This window comes from Arachis hypogaea, chromosome 11 (genome assembly GCF_003086295.3).
Source record: "Arachis hypogaea cultivar Tifrunner chromosome 11, arahy.Tifrunner.gnm2.J5K5, whole genome shotgun sequence".
Classification (NCBI taxonomy): domain Eukaryota; kingdom Viridiplantae; phylum Streptophyta; class Magnoliopsida; order Fabales; family Fabaceae; genus Arachis; species Arachis hypogaea.
Genome location: NC_092046.1, coordinates 133,615,364 through 133,639,474, shown reverse-complemented (window position 1 = coordinate 133,639,474; position 24,111 = coordinate 133,615,364). Strand labels below are relative to the sequence as shown.

The 24,111-nt window shown below is 37.8% G+C and overlaps 3 protein-coding genes, 1 long non-coding RNA gene and 1 other non-coding gene across 5 annotated transcripts; 2 read left to right on the top strand and 3 right to left on the bottom strand.

Moving 5' to 3' along the window:
- Positions 1–1,176: 1,176 nt before the first annotated feature.
- Positions 1,177–3,605, bottom strand: LOC112724068 (probable sugar phosphate/phosphate translocator At3g17430). The gene is made up of 6 exons (XM_025775357.3): positions 3,557–3,605; positions 2,627–2,688; positions 2,282–2,543; positions 1,736–2,001; positions 1,555–1,649; positions 1,177–1,479 (listed from the first exon to the last, which is right to left on the bottom strand). The coding sequence occupies exons 2-5, from the start codon at positions 2,640–2,642 to the stop codon at positions 1,564–1,566; spliced, it is 630 nt and encodes a 209-aa protein (XP_025631142.1). The 5' UTR covers positions 2,643–2,688; positions 3,557–3,605; the 3' UTR covers positions 1,177–1,479; positions 1,555–1,563.
- Positions 3,606–4,233: 628 nt separating this feature from the next.
- On the top strand, positions 4,234–4,305 carry TRNAK-UUU (transfer RNA lysine (anticodon UUU)). The gene has a single exon. It is a non-coding gene; the product is annotated as a tRNA-Lys (tRNA).
- A 2,124-nt stretch (positions 4,306–6,429) lies between these two features.
- LOC140176214 (uncharacterized) lies at positions 6,430–8,802 on the bottom strand. The gene is made up of 3 exons (XM_072206134.1): positions 8,296–8,802; positions 7,904–8,130; positions 6,430–7,804 (listed from the first exon to the last, which is right to left on the bottom strand). The coding sequence occupies exons 1-3, from the start codon at positions 8,800–8,802 to the stop codon at positions 6,430–6,432; spliced, it is 2,109 nt and encodes a 702-aa protein (XP_072062235.1).
- A 593-nt stretch (positions 8,803–9,395) lies between these two features.
- LOC112721841 (uncharacterized) lies at positions 9,396–10,190 on the bottom strand. Its single transcript, XM_025772867.1, has one exon. It carries the CDS (start codon positions 10,188–10,190, stop codon positions 9,396–9,398), a length of 795 nt encoding a protein of 264 aa, XP_025628652.1.
- A 2,455-nt stretch (positions 10,191–12,645) lies between these two features.
- On the top strand, positions 12,646–18,583 carry LOC112722694 (uncharacterized). The gene is made up of 6 exons (XR_011867803.1): positions 12,646–12,728; positions 13,667–14,253; positions 14,522–15,684; positions 16,548–16,671; positions 17,698–17,962; positions 18,302–18,583. It is a non-coding gene; the product is annotated as an uncharacterized lncRNA (long non-coding RNA).
- Positions 18,584–24,111: the final 5,528 nt, after the last annotated feature.

Genomic DNA, 24,111 nt, shown 5'->3' with positions numbered 1-24,111 from the left:
GTCTTCATACAATTGAAGAATAAAGTTTTTACTAAAGTATCTAACGGTATTTAGATCTGATCTATATATTATTGGAATAAAATTTAAACGCAAAATAGATCTTTAAGATTACTTTCTTTTCTTCCGTTGCGTGTTATGAACACATGGTAATCCTTCACAAACATCGGCTGGTCTTACAGAAAATGAAGCTCACTCTAAACTCAGAAAACTACCCAGAGCAAAATTCCTTTTGCAGAACGATCACGGAAGGGTACTCTTGCCTCCATCTGAAGGGGGAAAGGAAGGGACACTTTATTTATATTCAGAATGCATCGAAATTACTTAATGATAACTCAAAACTCCTCATCCTTCTTCTTCGTTATCATCATCATTTTCTTCTTCTCTTCCTCCTCCTCTTTTTTTTTTCCTCTTTCTCCTTCGTTATTGTCGTTGTTAACACCACCACACCACCACCTCCATCACTTAGTCTGTGCTTGTTTTGAATTGAGTTTGTTTGTGTGTCGTCATCATTAAGTAATTTCGGTGCATTCTGGATTTTATTTTGGTCTATTTTTTATTTATTTTCGGTGCATTCTAATCTGAACTTATTTTGAACTGAGTTTATTTGTGTGTCGTCACTATTAAGAAATTTTGGTGCATTTCGGATTTGAACTCTTATACATATAAGACGACAATAATGACAATAATAATAACAATGACAATAATAATGATGATAGAGGAAGAGGAGGAGGAAAAGAAAAGAGGAGATTAAAGAAAATTCAAATAAAAAAAGAACAAGGAGAAGGAGATGGAGGTGGTGGCACAGTAGTGGTGACAACGACGATAATAAAAGAGAAAATGAGCAAAAAAAAGGAGAAGAAGAAGCAATAGCATAAGAGTGGAAAGAAGAAGAAAAAGATATGCGTGACGGTGAAAAACGGTTATAACAACTTAATTGGATTTAGTTAAATATTTTGCTTAGTTGTAAGACTTTATTCTCTTTGTAAAGTAGTGCGTTATTTGAAAATTTTCGAACGTATAGTTTTCTAAAATTCTACCAAATAAGATGGCACGTCTTTATAAAATTTGATTAAGAGTGCCTGTTACTCTTGCAAGTTTATTTTGCTGTAGAGCTTTATTAATTCTTGGTCGGTTCAAGAATGTACACAGTTACACACTTTGGTTACTAATGAAATGTTTATATAATAACTATCCTTGATTCCCTGTATTGGAAAGATTGTAAAACGGCCATCACAGAGAGTTAAAACAGATCCTTCTCCTTTCACAAACATATTTTGATTATTCAGATTCAGAAAAGTGCATTCCATAACCAACAAGGCCAGTTCTCCCTAACTGCTACTACTAAATTTTAAGTGTCGTGGTGCTTCTTCATCGACGCTCAATATCTGATGTGAAACCATTACCTCCAATGCTTCCCTCATTGTTGGCGGCGTTCAATGGCTCATAAATGTCAGAAGGTCTCTTCTCAAATCTCCAGTCCTGTGTATCAGACAAGTTTACAATGAGACTGGGACATAGAAATGCAACTATACATGTCAAGACTCAAGAAGATGCCTTTGTGATTCAATCTGGAATGATTTCGGTCGGTTGTTGAGAGGCTCGAACGTCCTTGACTTTTATGTAATTGTACATCACGACGCCACATAGTGCTGCAGAAGTAAAAGATACAATAGTTGATCAAGACAAAGGAGGGAGTGATATTAAGAATGTGTTTCGAGTTTCAACTGAAACTTACCTATAGCATAGCCAGTTATATTCAACCCAGTCATTGTGGACTCTGGAAATATAACAGTTGAAAGGGCTATTAATATCCAGTCCTTAAGCACGCCGGCGACTCGGATGGTCACAGCACCAGTTCTACCGATTACTAGGAAAATAGAGAAATTCAAGGCGAGAGCACATAGAGCATTGGAAAAGAAGATCCAAAAATTGAACTGAATCTGTGAAACTTCCATTGCAGGCTTTTCCAGTAGGTACCAAGGTACAAAGAGAAACACAAAACTGCGCATAACAAAGCAAACGAGAAGTTATCACATCACATTAGACTGGATTCACTAATATCCAAGCATTGGTGCTCACAATAACATTACTTGTTAAGCAAGAGATTGAATCACATAAAGTGACATCTTTTATCAACATTGATCAATGTTAACAATACCTCTTCCGGAATAGCAAGAAGAATCAATTGGATAGTTGCTAGACACACACATTAGCTGTTACATTTTCTATACTTGATTTCTTGTATAGAGAAAACTAGTCGGAAAATTTCAACAGAATATACCTGCATGGAGCTATATAATATAAGCTTGTGATAGGATTTAAACTTAAGCCCTTCTTTTGCAGAAGGACTTGTGTTAAGACCAGTCTTAAAGCTTCTGCAAAAATGCCTGTGACCTGATAAAGTGTACCAACTACATTAAAATGAATTTCCCCATACGAGGAAACGACAACTCCAATGCTGACCAACACCATGTTCAAGAACACATCACACCTTGCTTTCTCAGTGCCGCACACAATAGCCACAACAAATGTTGCCACTGGCACTGAAACATCAAGTTTTGGAATTAAGGAAAGATTGTTTAGACTGTAAGATAAACATGGGAAGTTCAATAGAATGACAACGTACTCAGAGCCTTGAGCATCTGGATAAACGCCACAGATATATGCAAGTAGGCAGTGTTACCAAACCTGTCAACAAAAGTAATAATAATAAAATAAAATAAAAAATTTCTCATACAATTTTTCAACCAATTTCATAAGGAGCAAACTTGTGAATTTATCCTATATAGAAACCATAGTCAATAGTACTTAGTACTTAGTTACCAGTTACCACCAATGTGATCCTTTCAATTGTACAAGTGAACCATCATAGTTTCTTCACAAACATCATACTTCGAACAGATTCAAACAATAGAAATGAAAATTTCCAAGGATAGGTAAGTAGTGGCAGATGGAGAATTCCAGTTTGAGTAATCAAGGGAGGAGTAACAACTCCAGATTCATAAAAACACTGATTCACCCTAATCGAAAGTAACAGAACTATACTTAAATGGGGTAAAAATTAACAAATACTGCACCCGGAAAGAAAGCTTAAGCCCGTTGAAATTTTGATAAAAAATTCAACAGGGATAATATGGTTTGATGCAATATTGATCAAGCACTTTCCAAACTAAACTAGATAGAAAACATACAAATGAGAGATATTTCCCAATTCCCATTAACCCTGCAAGTTTATCATGCTATAGATGTGTGTGTGGCTTGGTGCAGTTCCCTGGTTCTTCTACAAGTCGTCAACAAGTGAAGTAGCATGCTCATGTACTTCAAGGAGTTGGTTGGTGTTTTTGTTTCTTTTTGGGTTTAGTTATTGTTACCGAGGTGCAGCTACTATTTGATGTTTGCATTTCTAATTTCTATGTGCATTCGGTGTTTATATTGATACTTGTTTGGTTATGCTTCCCCTTGGTTAGCCTTTGTGGCTTTGTAGATGCTCTTTTCAAGAGTCAACCATTGTTAAACTATCTCGAGGGGGGGAAAGAAAAACAGTTGTAGAGCTTACCAAAGGCTTGATGCGAAGAAAGCACTAATTGGTACCACACAAGTTGCATATCTGAGATAGAAAGAAAGTGAGTAAAAATAAATAAATAGAACAAAAAGAGAATAAGCTAAAGAAGGCTTCAAAGCGGAGAAGATACACTTACATTTCAAATGTCATTTTGACAGGAGATACAACCTGGAATTTAGAATGAGAGAACATAAATTAAGGTACTAAATATATAATAAGACAATGAAAGGTGATCAAGTAGCACAGTTAGAGGCATAGTGATGCTAAATTATGAAGAACAACCAAATGAAATTGGAACATGATCATGCATAGGCTTCATTGCACAAATCAAATCTTTGAGACACCTAAGAAAAATTGACCATAGTCTGTTATCAATGTCAAAGCCTAGTACAAAAGAGGTTGGCAATATCAAGCATACAAACTTAAATGAAATTATGTAATCTTTTTTTGTCCAATTATCACAATTCAAAGAAGTTCGTTAGTAAGAAATTAAAATATTAGAGTACATTTAATTTGTATTTTTATTTTTATCTTTTATTCTTATTTTTTCTTAACTAAATACCGAAAAAAAACACATTAAAATGAAAACATATCTTAATAGTTGTTTTCCTTTTTCAAATTAATTTACATGATTTAATTATATTAATAATTATGTAGATTTAAAAATGCATGCCATCTTAGCTCAGCGGTAGAGCGCGTGGCTTTTAACCACGTGGTCGTGGGTTCGATCCCCACAGATGGCGTTAACAAAGAGAGAGTTATTTATAACCTCTTATGTTAAAATAAAAAAAAATCTTAAACCTATAACTAAAGTCCAATTTAGTGAATAAATAAAAAAATTAAAATATATCAAACTAAATTAAACATTATAAAAAAATGAATTGAAATAGAAAAAGAATTATTAAAATTGAAAATAAAAAATAAAAAATAAATTGAAATTGAATACAAAAAGAATTGATTCTTTTTTTTACCTAATAATTTATCATGTATTTATAACCTCTTATAAAGTTAAAATAAAAAAATCCTAAACCTATAACATAAAACTCAATTTAGTAAATAAATAAACAAAATTAAAATACATCAAACTAAATTAAACATGATAAAAATATAAATTAATAACTTATAAATAATATTTAATCTTTTCATATCGCAAATATTTAAAGCACGTGTCATATATTGTGCATGTGTGATGTGATTAATGTCGCTGGTAGAATAGGTCTTTAGGTTTTGAATGATTGTTGAAATTGGGATGATTTTTTTTAAAAGAGAGCTCAACACAATAAGTGGAACAAGAACAACAACAAGCAAATAGAAAAGTCCACCGTGAAAACATAAGCGAAATTTATGACCGAAGAGGCTCTCAAGGCCCAGGTGAAGATCGTGGTCCCGGACTTCGACACGTCGGCTATTGGGATCTTCAAAACAATTCAGGACGGCAAGATTGTTGACATGCCCCGAAAGTGAACTCTTGTAACTTGCGCATTTTATGTGGATTTGTAGAACACTTGTTGAAACTGTTTACTTTTGTTATATTTAAGTGGTCGCCTGGTCGGCTTATACTTATCGCCTTTATCTTGCTGTTTAGTAGTATTTTGTTTTGTTACCATTTTTTCGGTGTGGACTTATTGCTTGTGTCTGTTTTACCGTTTGTGTTGGTAACTTGGTTGAAACCGTCTTGGTCTCATTATCGCGGCCGTTTGTTATGGCTATGATTCGATTGGCTCCCGGGGTGATCAGTCCTGGTTGCCGTTGAAGAACGCGATGGTGTGGGATACACATTGGGGAATAGTAGATGGGAGAATTCAGACAAGTAAATATTAATCGTCAGCTAAACAAGTTTATGAACATGGTAGGCACTTAATAAAAGTAAATCATTGGAAATTAAAAGGTTATCTAGCTCGTCAGGCCGCTTGACCGGTGTACCCAAGCTACGAATAGAACCTCCTCAAATTATCTGCATTCCATGTTCTCGGGATTTCTTTGCCGTCGAGTCTCTCCAATTTGTAGGCGCCTTTGCCAAGCACTTCTCTGATTCTGTAGGGACCTTCCCAGTTTGCCGCCAGCTTTCCTTCTCCTGGGTTGGTAGCCCGACGTCGTTTCGTCGCAGGACGAGGTCTCTTTCCTCAAACTCCCTTCTGAGGACCTTGGTATTGTAACGTAGGGCTATTCTTTGTTTCAGTGCTACCTCCGACAAGTGGGCCATCTCTCTGGCCTCATCCACCAGGTCTTTTTCCACCGCTTCTTCTACTCCCGTCAGAAGTAGTCGCGGGCTCGGCTCGCCAATCTCCACAGGTATCACTGCGTCGACCCCGTATGTTAGGCGAAAGGGGGTTTCCCCTGTGGAGCTTTGCTCGGTTGTTCGGTAGGACTAGAGGACCGAGGCAAGCTCGTCGGTCCATGTGCCTTTTTTGCTATCTAAACGCTTCTTGAGGCCTAGCAGGATGACTTTATTTGCGGACTCCACTTGTCCGTTTGTCTGGGGATGTTCCACCGAAGAGAACTTTTGTTTTATCCCCAGGCCAGTGAGAAACTCTGCAAACTTCTTGTCAGTGAATTGCGTCCCATTATCCGAAATGACGATTTCCGGGATGCCGAACCGGGTTATCACCTGCCTCCACATGAACTTTTTACAATTGGATGAGGATATACTGGCCAGCGGTTCAGCCTCTATCCATTTGGTGTAGTAGTCGACGGCAACTATGAGGTACTTGACTTGCCCTGGGCCAACCGGGAAGGGCCCCAAGAGGTCGACTCCCCATTGTGCAAAAGGTCGGGAGGACGTCAGTAGGCTCAGCTCGGAAGCCGGCGCTCTATGGAAGTTGGCGTTCTGTTGACACTTGGCGCATTTTTTCATGAATTCTCTGGAGTCATTCATCATTGACGGCCAGGGCTTTACCCCCGATATGGTGGCCGCAGCATCCCTCGTGGACTTCTCTGAGCACGTAGTCTGTCTGGTCGGGGTGTAGGCACTTCAGCAAAGGTTGGCTGAGTCCCTTTTTGAATAGCTGGTCCTGTATGACCGTATACTTGGCAGCCTCCCTTCTCAACGCTTTGGCTTCCTTCCCATCCCCAGGGAGTTTGCCGTTTTTCAAGAAATCGGTGATGGGGTCCATCCAAGAGGGGCTCATCTTGGTCAGGTGTAGAGCAACTGCGGGCTCTTTCGTGATGCCTTGAATGAGGGAGTGGTTGCCGGTTCTAGGTTTTGTGCTTACCAACTTAGATAGGAGGTCTGCTCGTGTGTTCCTTTCCCTTGGGACGTGTTGGACCGTAACCTCCTCAAATTGTTTGCTCAGCTCTTTGACCCTTTTCAAGTATTTTTGCAGCAGCGAGTCTCTGGCTTGGTAGCTTCCATTTACTTGCACGGTGACGACCTGCGAGTCGCTGCATACTTCTAACCTTGTGGCCCCGAATTCCTGAGCTAGAACCAATCCCCCTAGAAGGGCTTCGTATTCTGCTTGGTTGTTTGATATGGGAAACTCGAACTTAACCGATTGTTCGTAAATGACTCCGTCCGGGCTTTCTAGGATGATCCCAGGACCTCCAGACGTCTGGTTGGAAGCTCCGTCCACATGGAGTTTCCACCGTGTGCCCGTGTCCTCGGTTGGATTTCCGATCACTTCCACTAGGAAGTTCGCCATTGCTTGTGCCTTAATCGCGTGTCGGGGTTCGTAGCTCAGATCGTATTGGGACAGCTCGATGGCCCAGGTCATCATCCTCCCCGCCAAATTAGGTTTTGGGAGCACCTGGCAGATCCCCTGGTCCGTTCTCACGACCACCTGGTGACCCTGGAAGTATTGTCGTAGTCTGCGGGAAGAGATCAAGAGCGCTAGTGCCAGTTTCTCTAGCTTCCTGTACCTAAGTTCTGCCCCTTGCAGCGCTCTACTCACGAAGTAAATCGGTTGCTGGGCCTTCCCTTCTTCTTGCACCAGCACCCCTGCAAGCGCTCCTTCTGTTATGGCTAGGTATAGGTAGAGTGGTTCCCCGGCTCTGGGTTTCCTGAGCACAGGTGGTGCTGCTAGGATTTCTTTGAAGTGGTTGAATGCCTCCTCGCATGCCGGAGTCCATTCAAACGCTATTCCCTTCTTTATCAAGTTGAAGAAGGGTAGGGCCTTTGCTGCCGATGCGCCGAGGAATCGGGACAATGCGGTGAGCCTTCCCGCCAGCTGCTGAACGTCTTTGATGAAACCCGGGCTCCTCATCTGGAGTATCGCTTGGCACTTTTCGGGGTTGGCTTCCACTCCCCTTTGGGTTATCATGAACCCTAGGAACTTTCCGGCCTCCATGGCAAAGGCGCACTTAAGCGGGTTGAGCCTCATGTCGTGTTGTCGGAGGGATGCGAACACATTCTCCAGGTCGCTTATGAGGTCATCAGGTCGGGCGATTTTTGCAAGGATATCGTCCACATAGACTTCCACCATCTTGTCGATAAGATCGCTGAATATTTTGTTCATCAACCTCTGGTACGTTGCCCCCGCGTTTTTCATTCCAAAAGGCATCACCTTGTAGCAGTAGGTCCCTCCCGGCGTTATGAACGCCGTTTTATCCTCATCTGGCCGGTGCATCGGTATCTAGTTGTAGCCAGAGTAGGCGTCCATGAAGCTTAGATACCGGTATCCCGCGGCCGCGTCAACGAGTGCATCAATGTTGGGGAGGGGGTAGCAGTCCTTGGGACATGCCTTGTTGAGATCAGAGTAGTCCACGCACATCCTCCATCTCCCATTGTGCTTTTTTACCAGGACCACATTTGACAACCAGGTAGAGTAGTCTAGTTCCTGGATAAACCCTGCTTCAAGGAGGCTGGCCGTTTGTCTGGCCACTTCCTCTGCCCTTTCCTGAGACATTTTTCTTCTCCTTTGAGCCACTCGTTTGGCTTCTGGCCTGATGGCTAGGTGATGTGACATGAACCCGGAGTCTATCCCCGGCATATCGGCAGGTGTCCAAGCAAACAAGTCGCCGTTGGCTCTGATCATTTCCATCAAGGGCTCTTTTAATTCATGGGGGAGGTTCCTATTCACGAACGTGAACTTTTCCTCCGTGTTCCCGACCCTAAACTTTTCCAGGTCCCCTTCTGGTTTGAGCCTGGGCTTGTCGTCAATTCTGGCATCCAAGTCGGCGAGAAATACCCCCGATGCTTCTCTAAATTTCTTTCTTAATGCGAGACTGGCGTTGTCGCAAGCGACCGCCGTTTCCAGGTCTCCCCTCACAGATCCTACTGACCCTTCTTCAATTATGAACTTCATTACCAACATCCTTGTGCTGATGACTCCTCCTAGGTCGTTGATGGTTTTTCTCCCCAGGATGATGTTGTAGGCGGTGGAGTCTCTAGGATCACGAACTCGACCATTATCGTTCTTCTCCCTTGGCCTTGTCCCAATGAGGTCGGCAGGGTGATTATGCCATCCGGCTTAATGAAGTGGTCGCCGAGCCCTACGACGCCGTGCTGGTGAGTCTGTAGGTCGGTGTTCCTTAGGCCTAAAGCGTCGAACACATTGCGGAACATGATGTTTGAGTCTGCCCCCGTATCTACAAGGATTCGCTTGACGAGACCGGTTTCTACTCTGGCCGTTATGACCATGGGAGGGCTTTCTCCGACGTCGTCGAACCATTGATCCTCTGGGCCGAATGAAATGGGTGGGTGCTTCCTCGCGCTTCGTGCAGAGGACGAGGAGACCGCCAGAACTTTGGCGTCTTTCCTATGCGCCGACCTTGATCTAGGTGCCGCATTCCTAGCTGTTACTACGTTCACTATGGTGAGGCCTTGGTCGTCGCCCTCCGGTTCTTGGCGTCGCTTTGCTGCCTGAGTCCTGTCTTCGCCGTCGTGGTCGTGATTCCGTCATCTCGGCTCTCTAATGAGGTGGGAGAATTCAGCTAGCTTTCCATCCCTGATCGCTTGTTCTAATGCGTCCTTTAGGTCGAAGCAATCCTGTGTCTTGTGCCCATAGCCCTTGTGATAGTCACAGTAGAGGCTTCGGTTTCCCTCTGTTCGTTCTTTTAGTGGTCGAGGCTTCGACAAGATCCCCTTTTCGGCGATTTGTTGATAAACTTCCATGATTGGTGCGGTGAGGGGAGTGTAATTGGTGAACTTCCCGACACGAGGAAACGGTCTGGGTGCCTTGCTCGGACCGCCGTCCCTGGCGTGTTCCTTTTGTCCTTCTCTGCTCCTGCGGTGCTGGTCTTGGTTGTAAGAGGGCTGCCGTTTGTTGGCAGCCACGACTTGGCTAACTTCTTCGTTGTTGATGTACTCCTTGGCTACACATTGGATCTCCTGCATGGTCCACACCGGCTTCGTGGTGAGGTGCTTTCTGAGGTCCTCGTTCAGGAGCCCGTTTGTTAGGCACAAGCTTGCAACTGAGTCCGTCAGCCCATCTATTTCCAGGCACTCGTCGTTGAATCGGTCTAGGTATTTCCTGGTCGGCACTCTGGGCCGCTGGGCCACTCCAAGCAGGTTGATTGGGTGTTTTGCTTTTGCAATTCTAGTCGTGAATTGGGCTAAGAAGGTGTGGCTGATGTCCACAAAACTGGTCACCGAGCCTTGCGGAAGGTTGTTGAACCACCGTATTGCAGGTCCCGCCAGGGTGACCGGGAAAGTGTGGCACCTTACCTCATCTCCCACTCCCTCCAAGTTCATCCTGGCCTCAAAGGCCGTGAGGTGTTCCAGCGGGTCTTACATTCCGTCATACCTCATGTCCGTTGGCTTGTCAAAGTGTTTTGGCAGCCGGACCTCGAGGATGGAACGGTGAAATGGGGTCGCTCCCATTATCACGGGTCCCCGCGTTCTCGTTGTTCTCCCTTCGTCGTCCTCCTGACGAGTCTCCTCGTGGTTGCGATCTGTGGTATGCCGCCTTTCGTGCCTGGTGTAGATGAGGGGGTCGTGGCGTCTTCTCACGCGTCCTCTTTCCCCGGCGCTCTCGGATTCAGCCTGAGGGCTGGCTGTGCGTCTGGAATGGCTCCTTGAGTGAGAACGAGAGTGGCTTTAGTCTGGGGTGTGCTGGTCGTGTTCCCGGTCTGCTAGCCGGCGTTCCAAGTCTTGCATCCTGTGGCGTAGTTCCTGCATTATTCTGGCATGGTTGTCGCCAGTTCCCCCGAAAGGGCGTCTTTCGAGAGATCGGGTGGTACGTCTCGGAGGGGACCTCGTGCACGGTCGGGGAGAAATCGCGGAGGGTTCCCCTCTGCGCTCGGTCTCGCGGCCTGTCTCTCCCAAAACAACGTCCATCCAGGCGACTAGCTCCCCACAGACGCGCCAATGTTCGGTAGGTCGGATACCGGATGGGTTGGGTTGATACCTTGATCAAAGAAGGGGAAGTCGTCTGGTCGCACGTCTCTGAGTTGAGGATAGGCAGAGTCCCGAGCTCTTCGGATGTAGAGGGGGGTGTCACCTGTAAAGACACTCCGACGCTCAAGTCAGTGAAATGTGCAGGCGAGTAAAGGTTGGGTGGTATGTGACGTACCTTGGGGGAAGGGCAGGTCCTTCCCTATTTATACCGTGTCAGAGGTGGGCCCTGCAAGGGCAGGTCCATCTTCTTCGAGACCTCCCTCGCACAGCTGTAGCGAAGCTGTCAGGGACGCGTGTCTGGGTCGGCAATCGGGCGCCTTGTTACTAATTGTCCGGGTCGGGTGGCGCCCGGGTCGGGCCGGCCCACATTCAGTCTGGGCCAGGCCGTAACATATACGATATTAACTTCACTCTACTTTGCATGTATTAAGAGGCTGTTTTGTGGGTGGAAATGCTGTGAAAATTTGATGTTGATGAGAAATAACTTGCAACAGGATCATTTTACTGTCTAAATCTAATCTAACTAAAAGAATTTCAGCATAGGATAGTTTTATATTATAGTAATAATTCTTGTTATTTGCTTTTCAAAATTTAGCTCATCATATACGATTACACCTACTTTTTGAAATATTTGGTCTGAAATGCTTGCTATAAACTGATTTTTCTTAACAGGCACTATTGCTGCTGACATTGACATTCACTTACCAACAGTGCAACAAAGGGAGTTCATTAGATTAGAATTCACTTACCATTGTTAAACTCATGCCTTAGAAGTCATAGTATACTTGTGCTTTAGAGTTGCTATTTTGCATTCCTTTTTTTATCGTTTTACATGGTCTTCATCCTATGTTAATTCCTAAGTTGTTAATATAAACAACTTATGACTTTAGTATTAAGAAGTCATTGTTTAATGACTTTTGACTTTTCTATAATTTGCCCTGCCACTTATCCTTAACATTTTCTGTAGGATGGGTTTATAAATTGCATGTACGATATTCGCTTCAATATACTTTTGGCATGTATTAAGATGCCATTTTTCAGGTGTGAATGATGTGAAAAATTAATGTTGATGAGATGTAACCTTTTTTTGACAGATTGATGAGATGTAACTTACTTGCAAAAAGGATCATTATATTGTCTAAATTTAACTTAAAAAATTGCCTGTAATAAGTCAAAATGGTTTAATTGCAAATTATCTTTCAACATGTGCTCCAATGATAACAAACACGAAGATAACATCCATGAGGAACCGAAGATTGATTACATAAAGCAATAACTCGCATGTTTTTAGAACCGTGTTAATTGTCTTATTGTGGTTATTTATATGATAATAAACTAACTGAAAAGCATATGTTATTATATTAATGAAACTTATGAAAAAATAAGAAAGATATCACAAAACGCATACAAAAAGCTTTAATAAACAAAATTAGATATTTAAAATAGTTCTTAAATTTGGGATGTTACATTATGGGTGTGAAAATTATCCCATATAACACGAATTCTGAATTTTATTTTCCTGTTGCACTGTTTTGTCTAGCTGGGTACTTGTAGTATGAGTTAACTAAGTAAACCTTGATGAAGGATTTAGGCATTTAGCAATGTTTTTCACTTTTCAATCAATGTTTTTGTCAGAGGCACAGCAATTTTGGACGACAAATGCATTGCATGCGGAAAAAAGCTCTTGGCACTACACTTATAGTTTAGAAGGTTTAGTCTGGTTAGTCTTACATCGAGAAGAGCACGCAGAAAGAGATGGGGTTTTAGTATAAAAGAAAAAATATTAAAGCATATCCTTCCCGGTTTTCGGACTAAGATCAAGTGAAGTATGGTGAGTTTTAACCTGCACCTGGTCAATTGAGGTTAATGAAGAACCTTTTACCTCTAATACAGGTTAGTGCAAAGGTGTCCCTTTTTTATGATATTGTCATAAAATCCTTATGATTTGTTAAGGTGTCTCTTTTTTATGATATTGTCAAAAAATCCTTGTGATTTATTATGAATTATGTAATAGAATCTAACAAAATCAAGGAAAATGCTATTTATACGTTACCTTTCAGCCACTCTCTCACCTCACCTCTTGTGCTTTCTTCTCTTCTTGCAAAAAGGGTTTCATTGCATGCACCTCAATTCTCTTCTCTTCGATTGCGCCAACCTCACTTTTTACTTCTCTTCGATTGCACCAATCTCACTTCTCACTTTCTTTTCTTCTCCACGGTGCCCTTTGCTTTGCTTTGCGCTATTTTTGGTTCTTGTTATCTTAGGGTTTTGATTATAAATTTTGATTCAATGGAATCCATAAACTCGAATGATGAGGTTTGTATTTAATTTACTTCATATGTTAATTTTTTATTCTTGATTTGATTTTAATTTTTTTATTATATCTTAGGGTTTTTTGTTCTTGTTATCTTAGGCTTATGCTTCTGATATGTGGCTTCATTATGTCATTTAGATCCTTTTACATCATGTACGTTGTGTGATTATATCCTGAAAAATTTATGTTATAAATTTGTGTAATGAAAAAAATGTTTAGCTCCTGGATTGTAGTCAAATTGGTAGTTTGCATATTTGAAATTTCTGCATTTACTTAGATTAGATGATGATGTTGATTCTATGAATGTGTTGGGGTTTAGTGTTATATTTGACTATTGAGTTTGATTATGATGTTTACTGAATTTGATTATATTCAAGATTAGTGCTATATTTGACTACTGAGTTTGATTATATTCAGGTTCAATGCTTGACAACTAATTTGTCTTGTTTATTCATAGAAAATTGAGAGCGTTTTTATACCTGATTTAATTTTAAATTTTTTATTATCTATGTTTTAGGTTGTTCCAAGCATAGGAATGGCATTCTCCTCTGTATGTTCTAGAATTGGTTATCGAAGATAAAAAATTGATCCATTAAAGAAGACAAATCCTTTCGAGAAAAATTATAAAGTTAGGATTATTGTGAAAAGGGATAAGAAGATGGAATATGTGTTAACCTTTGTGAATATCCAGCACAACCATGCTATTAGTCCTAGCATGGCAAAGACCCTAAGAAAGAATAGGGAACTAAGCTTGCATGCCAAACGGATAGCTAAGATCATTGATTAAGCTAGTGTTACAATGAGAAACACATATCAGAGTTTAGCAACTGCTACTGGTGGCTATGATAAATTAACTTTTACTGAAAAAGATCTTCGGAATCATGTAGCAAAAAGTGTCAGAGTCATACAAGAGGAGGGGGATGAGCAATCGTTAATGCAGTATTTTCATCGGATGCAACAATAAAACTGCAACTTCTTTTACAAAGTTAAATTGGATGAGCAACATCACATAGAGCATGCTTTTTGGGCTGATGCTAGAAGTCGTACTGCTTATGAGCACTTTGGGGACGTTGTGAGCTTTGATACGACGTACCTAACAAATAGGTACGACACCACAATTATATATTTCAAGTTAATTATATATACTTTGGTTTTTGCATGTGTTTGATGGATAAGGATAGGTAGAATAGAATGAATTTGTTGCTGCTGTGCATGATATACTGAGTTTGATTATGTACTCTTATTTTTGCATATGTTTGATGTATAGGGATAGGTAGAATAGAATGAATTTGCTACTGCTGCTCTGCATGATATACTAAGTTTGATTGTTTGATTTAGTCAGTTTGATTATGTTCTCTTGTTTTTATTATAGGTATGATATGCCTTTTGCCTCATTTGTTGGGGTTAACCACCATGGCCAATCATTGCTACTTGGTTGCGCTCTTCTTTTATGCGAAGAAGAGAGTTCCTTTGTTTGGTTATTTAATTGTTGGATACGATGTATGGGTGGCAAGCCGCCTATTGACATATTGACGGATCAATGCAAAGTTTTGCGGAATGCCATTGAAAAAGTTGTTGCCAATGAGACAACATTGATGGTGTATTTGGCATATCATGAAGAAAATTTCAAAAAAAATAGGAGCATGCAAGCAATTTAACGAGATTAGTGCTGATATGACATATATTGTATGGGATTCTAGGTCTAAGGAAGCATTTGAGAGCTCTTGGATTGATTTTATCAACAGATTTAGTTTGCATGATAATAATTGGTTAGCAGGTATTTTATCAGTTTGATTATCTTATATATACTGTTTGTTTATTTATCATTTATTAATCAATATGCCTTACAAGTTTGATTATGTCCATTTTATGGTTTCAGATTTGTACGAAGAACGTGACAGGTAGGTCACTATTTTTCTTAGTAACAGTTTTTGGGCAGGCATGCGTAGCACTCAAAGGAGTGAAAGCATGCATGCGTTTATAAAAGGCTACCTAACCTCAAAGAGCAACTTGCAACAATTTGTAACACAATATGACAATTGTCTTGCAAATAAAGCTCAACAAGAATATGAATTGGATGTTGCCAGTTTCAATACCATTATCCCTTGTGCTACTGCCACTGCTATTGAAAAACAGTTTCGGTTGTGCTAAACATGCACACCACTTTCAGCCACTATTTTCAGCCACCGTATTTATATACATATACAATACAAAATACAAAATTCAAAAATTAAAAATAAAAACCTCACTCCCAACCTTACTCTCACGCGCTGAAACAACGTTCTTCTTTCTCCTTACCTTACTCTCACTCTCACTCTCCGACGCGACTCGTTCCTCATCCTCATTCTCAACGGTGATTTTCCTTCCCCCTCTCTCCGGCGACATGATTCTCCTTCCCTCTCTCTTGGGTGGCACAATTCTTCTTTGCTCTCTTTCAGGCGCGGTTGCGATTCTCCTTCCTCTGTCTCGGGCGTGGTGCTCTCTGTCTCAAGCACGAATTTCATCGACTGCATTTTTCTTGTTTGATTCTGTAAGGTAAATTTCTATTCCTTGTTTGGTTATGCATTATTCTTGTTTTATTCCATCATCTTCTTTGACGGCATTTTTCTTGTTCGTTTCCAACATCTATCAACTTCTTCGACTACATTTTTTTTTGTCATTTTGAGTTTCTATAAATGAATTTGTGTTGTGCATATTTTGTACTAAAAATATTTAAGTTAGGGTTTTGAATTGAAGTCTCAGTATGCTAATTTTAACAATTGATTATTAGTAGACTATTAATTGATTATAACTGGATTTTTGTGATATGAGTTGGAGTATGTTTGATTATTACACTGAATGAGTTTGATTATGCTCAGTTTTTTAAAATTATATTATAGCATAGTTGGATGTTTTCATATCCAATACTCTTGTCAACATTTATGTCAGAATTGGCAATTTGTTTTGTGCGCGGAAGCTGTTTGCTGAAATGCCCCAAAGAAAACACTGTTTCCTGGTCTTGTTTGAATTCAGGATATGCACAAAATGGCATGCCTGATGACGCTTGTATTTTATTCAAAGAGATGATTTTTGCTGGCCTCATGCCAAATCACTATGCCATTGGCAGTGCCCTTCGAGCTTGCCAAGACGGAGGTCCAACTAGGCTTAAACTCGGCATGGATATTCATGCCTTAATTTCTAAGTCTCCATTTTTTTCAGACTTAAACAAATGTGATATCTACAGCATGTTTGATTACAACTGAATTTTGTGATATGATTTGGAGTCTATTTGATTATGCTCAACTTTTAAAACATGATATTACAGCATGTTTGATTATAGCATACTTGATATTTGATTATTGAGTTTTAACTTTTTTTATTTTTGAATTTGATTGGATTTTGATTGTTTAATTTGCTAGTTTTGAAATATGCGAAAGAAGACTACACCAAAACGAGTAGAAAGAGAACCAGAAAACAGGGATACCAAAGAAAATAAAAGAAAAATGTAACCAAAAGACTTCGAAGGAGATGGAGTGGAGAAAGGTATTTTGTCTTTATTTTTTATCTTTTATGCTAGATTTTTTTTTCATTTGATAAGGTCTTTGCATGCTTTGATTTTATTATGCAGAGTGCATTACTAAATATTAGTTTACACAATGAATCATATGCCACTTTAGCTAACACATGCTGTATTTTAGTGTTTGATTATTATCTCTGAATTTCAGAAATAATACCCACTGAATGCAGTGTTGAGTTCAAATCTTTTATTTTGCCACTTTAGCTAACACATACTGTAACTGATGATTCCCAAGCATGATACATTGCTACTGTGTGTGTGCAGTAAAGAGAAGTGTGAGTTGCATTTGCTCCAATTATTGGTCTTTTCGGGTGATTAACTTGCAACTTTCAAAGTTTGACCTATAATTCTGGGTTTCCAATAAAGTTGCTATCATTGTGTCCATGATCTATATCTAGCTGCATTGCACTAATAAAGTAAAAACATTATTCACAGTAACCTCCAACACTAGTCTTACATAGGTCTGGTTGATTATTAACACTAGGTCACAAGCTAAGCGCTTATTAATAATTAATTATTAAAGTTTAAAATTAATTAATTAATCAATTAATAAAGAAGCACGAAGAATCTGCAGGTCCTTTTAGTTGGAAACCAATTCATCATCAATTAGGTTGTCAAAATTCAAGAAACAGCATTCCTTCTTGTTATATATAGTCAACATGGTCTAAAAATTAAGTGTTAGTAACGGTAATTAATAAGAAAATGTGTCACTAATAGGAACTCTAATCTAATCCTTTTTTTTTTCCTGCAATGCAGTAATGGTAATTAATAAGAAGGGAAAAGGGGAGATTCAGTATTCTACTATTCTCATTCTATATAGCAACTACATAGTTTGATTACAATGTTATTCATATAGATGTTACATTATTGCCTTACTGAAATGTTTATTATTTTAACTAATTGCAAGTTGCTAATTTGAATTGAAACTGAGCACGCTACTACTTTATATCTATGATTTGATTAGAATATGATTACTATTTTCATTCATGTAGTGCTATATATATGTTGACACGAGAAGCGCACCAAACTTGTTAGCGACACTTTCTTCTGATTATTTGAATGATGGGTAACGCAACGAAATCCGAGCAATGGGTTTTGGATCTCTCTTGGGTATTCCCAAGGAGAATTTAAACCATGATTTGATTTTGGCCCTTGCAAATGCCTATAATCCCTCCAAATTTCATCTTCTCACTCCGATAGGAAAAGTAGATGTTACTTGGGATTCAGTTGCAGCTGTCTTTGGATTCCATGTATACGGTAATAATTAAAATTTCTTTAAGATCCTTTGGTTTTATTAATTAGGATTTACTGTATAAAATCAAACATGCTGTATAACATGTTTTAAGATCCTTCATTATGTTGCTATTAAATTTGATTTTTAATATCACTTGATTGGTATAGGAGTATAACTATATATTGAATCTGAATCTTGCATTATTGATGACTTGCTTGTTGAACTTTTTACATATTGAAGCTATTGATGTTAAAAATATCGTGCTATGCTGAGTTTGATTATCATGTTGACTACTGAGTTTGATTATACATATTTACCGAGTTTGATTATAATCATGTTTCTCATTATTTTCTTTAAAATAGGTGACCCATTCAAGGATGTAACTAAAGAGCATGAGCCCATGCTTTTAGAGTTCAAGAAAAAAAGTCCAAATGCTTTGAGACAAATCATGTTAGAAAATCCAAGAGGGGGTCCCAGATTTAGGAGAGCTTTTTCGTTGTATGCATTTATAACATTTTTGTTATCAATAAATACAACAATAACTCGGGATAAAATTTTTCCATTTGTAATTGATATTGATAATCTAATGAAGTACAATTGGATTAGATGCATTGTTGATGGCCTTGCTGATGGAGTTAACAACTTTAAAGAAGGAGTGGTGTCAAGTTTGAATTGGTGCATATATGTGCTTCAGGTATTTTTCATTTAAACTAATATTTCTTTTAGGGGTGGCAAAGCGGGTCGGCCCGCCCAACCCGCCCCGCCCCGCCTAGGCCCGCCCCGCCAACTAAAATGGGTTCAAAATGCTAGCCCGCCCCGCTTTATGGCGGATTGGCGGGTTGGCGGGCTAGCCCGCTTTTTTATTTTTTTTAAATAAAATTCATTAAAATTAACCAAAAAATAATAATTAAAAAATAAATACAAATAAAAAATAGTCAAATTATAATATAATTTTTTATTTTTTTTTTTAATTTTTAACTTCAATAAAATTGTTCAAAATAATATTTATCAATAGAATCATCTTTATTTTAAAAAATAAGTCACATAATTTGAGCATATATACAAAATTGTAAAATAAAATAAATAAAGTTAATAACTAAAAGAAGAATAAAAACAAAAAATAAAAAAAAAGTGTTTAAAAATTCTATAATTATTAATTTTATAATAGTAATCACACTTTTATTTAATAAAAAAAAAAGAAAAATAAAAATCTTCGGCCCGGCGGACCGGCCCGCCCCGCCCCGCCAAAACCCGCCAATTTGGCGGTGCGGGTTTGGCGGGCTTTTTTAATTTGGCGGGCTCCAAATCCTAGCCCGACCCGCCTTTTTTAGCGGGTTTAGCGGATTGGCTCGACGGGCTCGACCCGTTTTGCCACTCTTAATTTCTTTGACTATTATCTAAAGCATGTTTGATTATAATATAACTTTAATTAATTGAATTCAGATTTTATACTTCCATAAGAAAAAATATGGACCATTTGATTTTGAGAAAGAACCACAACTGCCTTGGCTTTCCCATTGGACAAAGAAACTCATTTCTACCCAAATAGCATTAGAAAGAAAAAGTTCATCGATACTTACATTGTCCGCTCTCTAAAATTTCATTTTCTATCCATAATGAATGAATTTTTACTAATTATGCATGTCTTATAGAGGCTGGTTAGGTCAAAGGAAGAGCAACATATGCCTAAAAGGCCAGTTCGACCAAAGAAAAGCGTTGTGAAAGAGGCTACCAAAGTGGAAAAAGAGCAAAGTGAAAAGATAAAAGTGGTAGACAGCCCTAAGAAGGATAAAAAAGAATCGAGGCAAGAAGATTCTGCAAAATCAACCAAAGTAAAAAAACAACAAAATGGAAAGAGAAAAATGGTAGACAGTCCTAATAAGGACAAAAAGGAATTGAGGCAAGAAGACTCTACAAAATCAAAGAGAGAAAAGAAGCCAGAATGAGGAGCAAACACAAATTCCAATGAAAAGTAAGTTAGTTTGGCATTCCCATCATTCTCTATTTTGACTTTTCAGCACTCATGTATACTACATTCACTTTCGTACATGATGTTAAAAATTAATAATTACTTGCTTCCTTTGATTATACATGTTTACATATTTACAAAGTTTGATTATACTCTAAGTTTGATTATACATATTTTTAAAGTTTGATTATACTCATGTTTAGTGCTATATTTGACTACTGAGTCTGAGTTTGATTATACATGCTTACCGAGTTTGATTATAATCAGGTTCAGTGCTATATTTGACTGCTGAGTTTGATTATATTCAGGTTCAGTGCTATATTTGATTGTTGAGTTTGATTATATGTGTTTGCTCAGTTTGATTATGCTCAGGTTTAGTGCTATATTTGACTATTGTGTTTGATTATACATGTTTACTGAGTTTGATTATAAATGACTAACGAGTTTGATTATCCTTCCCATAGTACAATCTAAATCTTCATGAAATATAAATCGCAAATATGTTTGTAGTTTGATTACATCCTTGCTTTTCCGTGTATTATCTACAGCCGGAATGAAAAGAAAACACACTCACCATCAATGCCTACCTTCGACCTTGGAGTTGAATTTCCTCCAACACCTCCAGCACCTCCAACACCTCTAACAACTATGACCTTGGATTCAATTGATGTTCCAACCCAACAAGTGTTGGGTTCAAAGATACCATGCCTAATCAAACAACAGATGTGTCAATAGAGGTGTCAGAACTAATTGTTGAGGAATTAGTATTGGATGCTAATATGATTGAAAAATTATACGAGTGGGTGATGGACAAAAGGAAAGATGAAGAGAAGATTGTGGAAACATTTAGTGGCCAACGCAATCTCTTCCTTAAAAGAACTAATGCGCAAACATTAAAGACACGAAATGAAATAGATAATTAGGTTAGTAACACTAAATATTTTTTTTAGTATAAAGTATTTATTTTATTCTTGAATTATTTGATTATTAATTGTTTGCTTTGCTTGTATCAAGGTGGTCAACTATTATTGACGCATGCTTAATGAGTTACCACAAACAAGATTCAAGAAAGATATATATTGCATGAATTCAGACTCAGTGGTAAGAAATTTTATTATGTATCTCTTCGTTTTTTTATTTGACAGATTTTGTTCTATTCTAATTTATGATCAATTTGATTTTAATTGCAGTTATTGAGTTTTTATAAAGATGGGCAACGTAAGAAGAGCTCTACATCAGCTGACATATCTAGGATCCCTAATTTTATCAAAATTAGGATGCGAGGAAGAAACTTGTTTTCTTACCTTTTTACCATAACCATCATTGGTGGTTATATGCATTAGATATTTGTAATAACAAATTTTACGTCCTCGATCTGTTGTACACATCTTAGACTGCTGAACGGGATGAAATAGATCAATATGTTGTAAGTTTATTTTTTTATAACAACTTTTATTTAGGTCTTGATATTTGATTATCATATAACTTTGACAATTTCAGGACATTTTTTAACAGGCAAGTTATCTTGAGAATATGTTAGGAATTGCGGATCCTGCATATGTTCAAACCTCCTCAACTCCAATAATTGAATATCTGGACACCCAAACAACCAAATTTTCATGATTGTGGTTTGTTTGTAATGAAATGAATGGAATTGTGGGAACTATCAGAAGCCATGCCACAATTCCATCCATTTCATTACAAACAAACCACAATCATGCAAATTTGGTTGTTTGGGTATGTTCAGATATTCAATTGTTGGAGTTGAGGGGGCTTGAACATATGCAGGATCCGCAATTCCTAACATGTTGTCAAGATAACTTTCCTGTTAAAAAATGTTATGAAATTGTCAAAGTTATATGATAATCAAATATCAAGACCTAAATAAAAGTTGTTATAACAAAATAAACTTACAACATATTGATCTATTTCATCCCGTTCAGCAGTCTAAGATATGTACAACGGGTCGAGGACGTAAAACTTGTTATTACAAACATCTAATGCGTATAACCACCAATGACGGTTATGGCAAAAAGGTAAGAAAATAAGTTTTTTTCCTCGCATCCTAATTTTGATAAAATTAGGAATCCTAGATATGTCAGCTGATGTAGAGCTCTTCCCACCTTGCCCATCTTTATAAAAACTCAATAACCGCAATTAAAATCAAATTGATCTAAATTAGAATAGAACAAAATCTGTCAAATAAAAAAACGAAGAGATACATAATAAAATTTTTTACCATTGAGTCTGAATTCATGTAATATATATCTTTCTTGAATTTTGTTTGTGGTAACTCATTAAGCATGCATCAATAATAATTGACCACCTTGATACAAGCAAAGCAAACAATTAATAATCAAATAATTCAAGAATAAAATAAATACTTTATACTAAATAAAATATTTTGTGTTACTAACCCAATTATCTATTTTATTTCGTGGCTTTAATGTTTGCACATTAGTCCTTTTAAGGAAGACATTGCGCTGGCCACTAAGTGTGTGTTTGGATTACAGTTTGCAAACGGGAGTTTGCATAGAATTGATTTTGCAAACTTGATTTTGATGAAAAGTAAGTTTGTATTAACGTGATTTATGTTTGGCAATCTTTATGTCAAAATGGATTATAGTAAAATAAATGTTGTTTGGATTATACTACTCAAAATTACTTTTAGATGAAAAATTACTAAAAGAGACATCAATTAAAATAATTTTTTATATTATTCTATTATTTTACTTTAGATAGTTGAAAATCTTATTAACCCATTTTATAATAAAGTTAATATTTACTTACTAAATTAAAGTAACATATAAAAATTGACAAAATATATTTTAATACATAAAAATACTAATAAATATTAAATTAAAAGATAAAACACTAATGAAATACATAAAAAATAATATCTTATACAAAATTAATACATAAGAACACTATTATTTTTACTGCATGTGATTAATAATTTGATCCCTAATCAAATCTCGAACACGGTCCATTTCTACAGAAGAGCTAATGGTTAGAGTTTGATCTGAGCTTTCACCAACATAACTATTATCTTCTCCATCAAGAATGTTTGCATGTTCATATTGATTAAACTTAGTATCTATTTCAGAATATCTTCTAATAAAATTATGAATAGCCATTGTTGCACACACTATCTGCACTTGAGTTTCAATTTTGAACTTGGGCATGTGTCGCAAGATAGCAAATCTATTTTTTCACACTCCAAAATTCCTTTCTATTGTGCATCTTAAGCTTGAGTGATAATAATTAAATACTTCATTATGATTTGTAAATCCAGAAGAACGCCTAAAATCTGAAAGATGATAGCGCTCACATTTATATGGACCAATATATCCTTTCGGTGTTGGATAACCGGCATCTACCAAATAATATTTACCTAATGAGGAAAAAATTAGTTACATGATAACCAAGTAAATATAGTTTATTTGTAAGAAAATGATAAAAATTAACCTGGAGGAGGATGCGGAAAATTCATGGTAGGAGTTGTAATAGCATTATCAAATACACGAGCATCATGCGCAGTGCCTTCCCATCCAGGTAAAGCAAAAATAAAGCACATGTCCCAATCACATACCGCCATTATATTTTGTGTTGGATATCATTTTCTTCCAATAAATTTGGGTTGATCACTTGGGCTAACCACACATGGGATATGAGTACCATCAATTGCTCCTATAGCATTTTTAAAAAATGGCCAATATCGTTGGTCATTTTTTATTTTGCTATGAACATTCTGAAACTTAGGATCCGATGGCTTAATATATTTAATAGATAATCTCAAGCAAGCAACCAATACCTCATGAAAATGTCTACTTACTGTCTCTTCAGAATGTTGAAATCTTTCTTATATCATCCTATTACCCACTCCATGACCAACCGTATTTAAGAACATTGCAACTATTTCCTGAACTCCCATTTGTCTTGTACATTTTAATCCTTATTCAACTAATTCATCACAAAATTAAAAAAAAATATGTTTTTCCATCCGAAACATTTCATAACAACGAATGCCATGGCCACATAAAATTTCTTGCCCCCATAAATAACATGTTTGTTCACTAGTTCTGCATGATTTTTTGGACAAATAATTGACTGCATATTGACCAATTAATGCAGAAATATTTTCAATTTCAACTGTTTCTTCTTCTAGAATGGAAAGTAATTTTGATTCTTCATGTTGTTCCT

Bases quoted from the DNA above. Each gene is read 5' to 3' on its own strand.
- LOC112724068 (XM_025775357.3), bottom strand. The intron at 2,002-2,281 runs GTATATTCTGTT...TGTTATGCGCAG, and splicing joins TATTATATAGCTCCATGCAG to TTTTGTGTTTCTCTTTGTAC. The intron at 1,650-1,735 runs GTAAGTTTCAGT...TTACTTCTGCAG, and splicing joins TATAACTGGCTATGCTATAG to CACTATGTGGCGTCGTGATG.
- LOC140176214 (XM_072206134.1), bottom strand. From the start codon at position 8,802: ATGAAGTTCATAATTGAAGAAGGGTCAGTAGGATCTGTGAGGGGAGAC. The intron at 8,131-8,295 runs GTAAAAAAGCAC...GGCTACAACTAG, and splicing joins GGTTGTCAAATGTGGTCCTG to ATACCGATGCACCGGCCAGA. The intron at 7,805-7,903 runs GTTCGCATCCCT...GATAACCCAAAG, and splicing joins ATAAGCGACCTGGAGAATGT to GGGAGTGGAAGCCAACCCCG.
- LOC112721841 (XM_025772867.1), bottom strand. From the start codon at position 10,190: ATGAACTTGGAGGGAGTGGGAGATGAGGTAAGGTGCCACACTTTCCCG.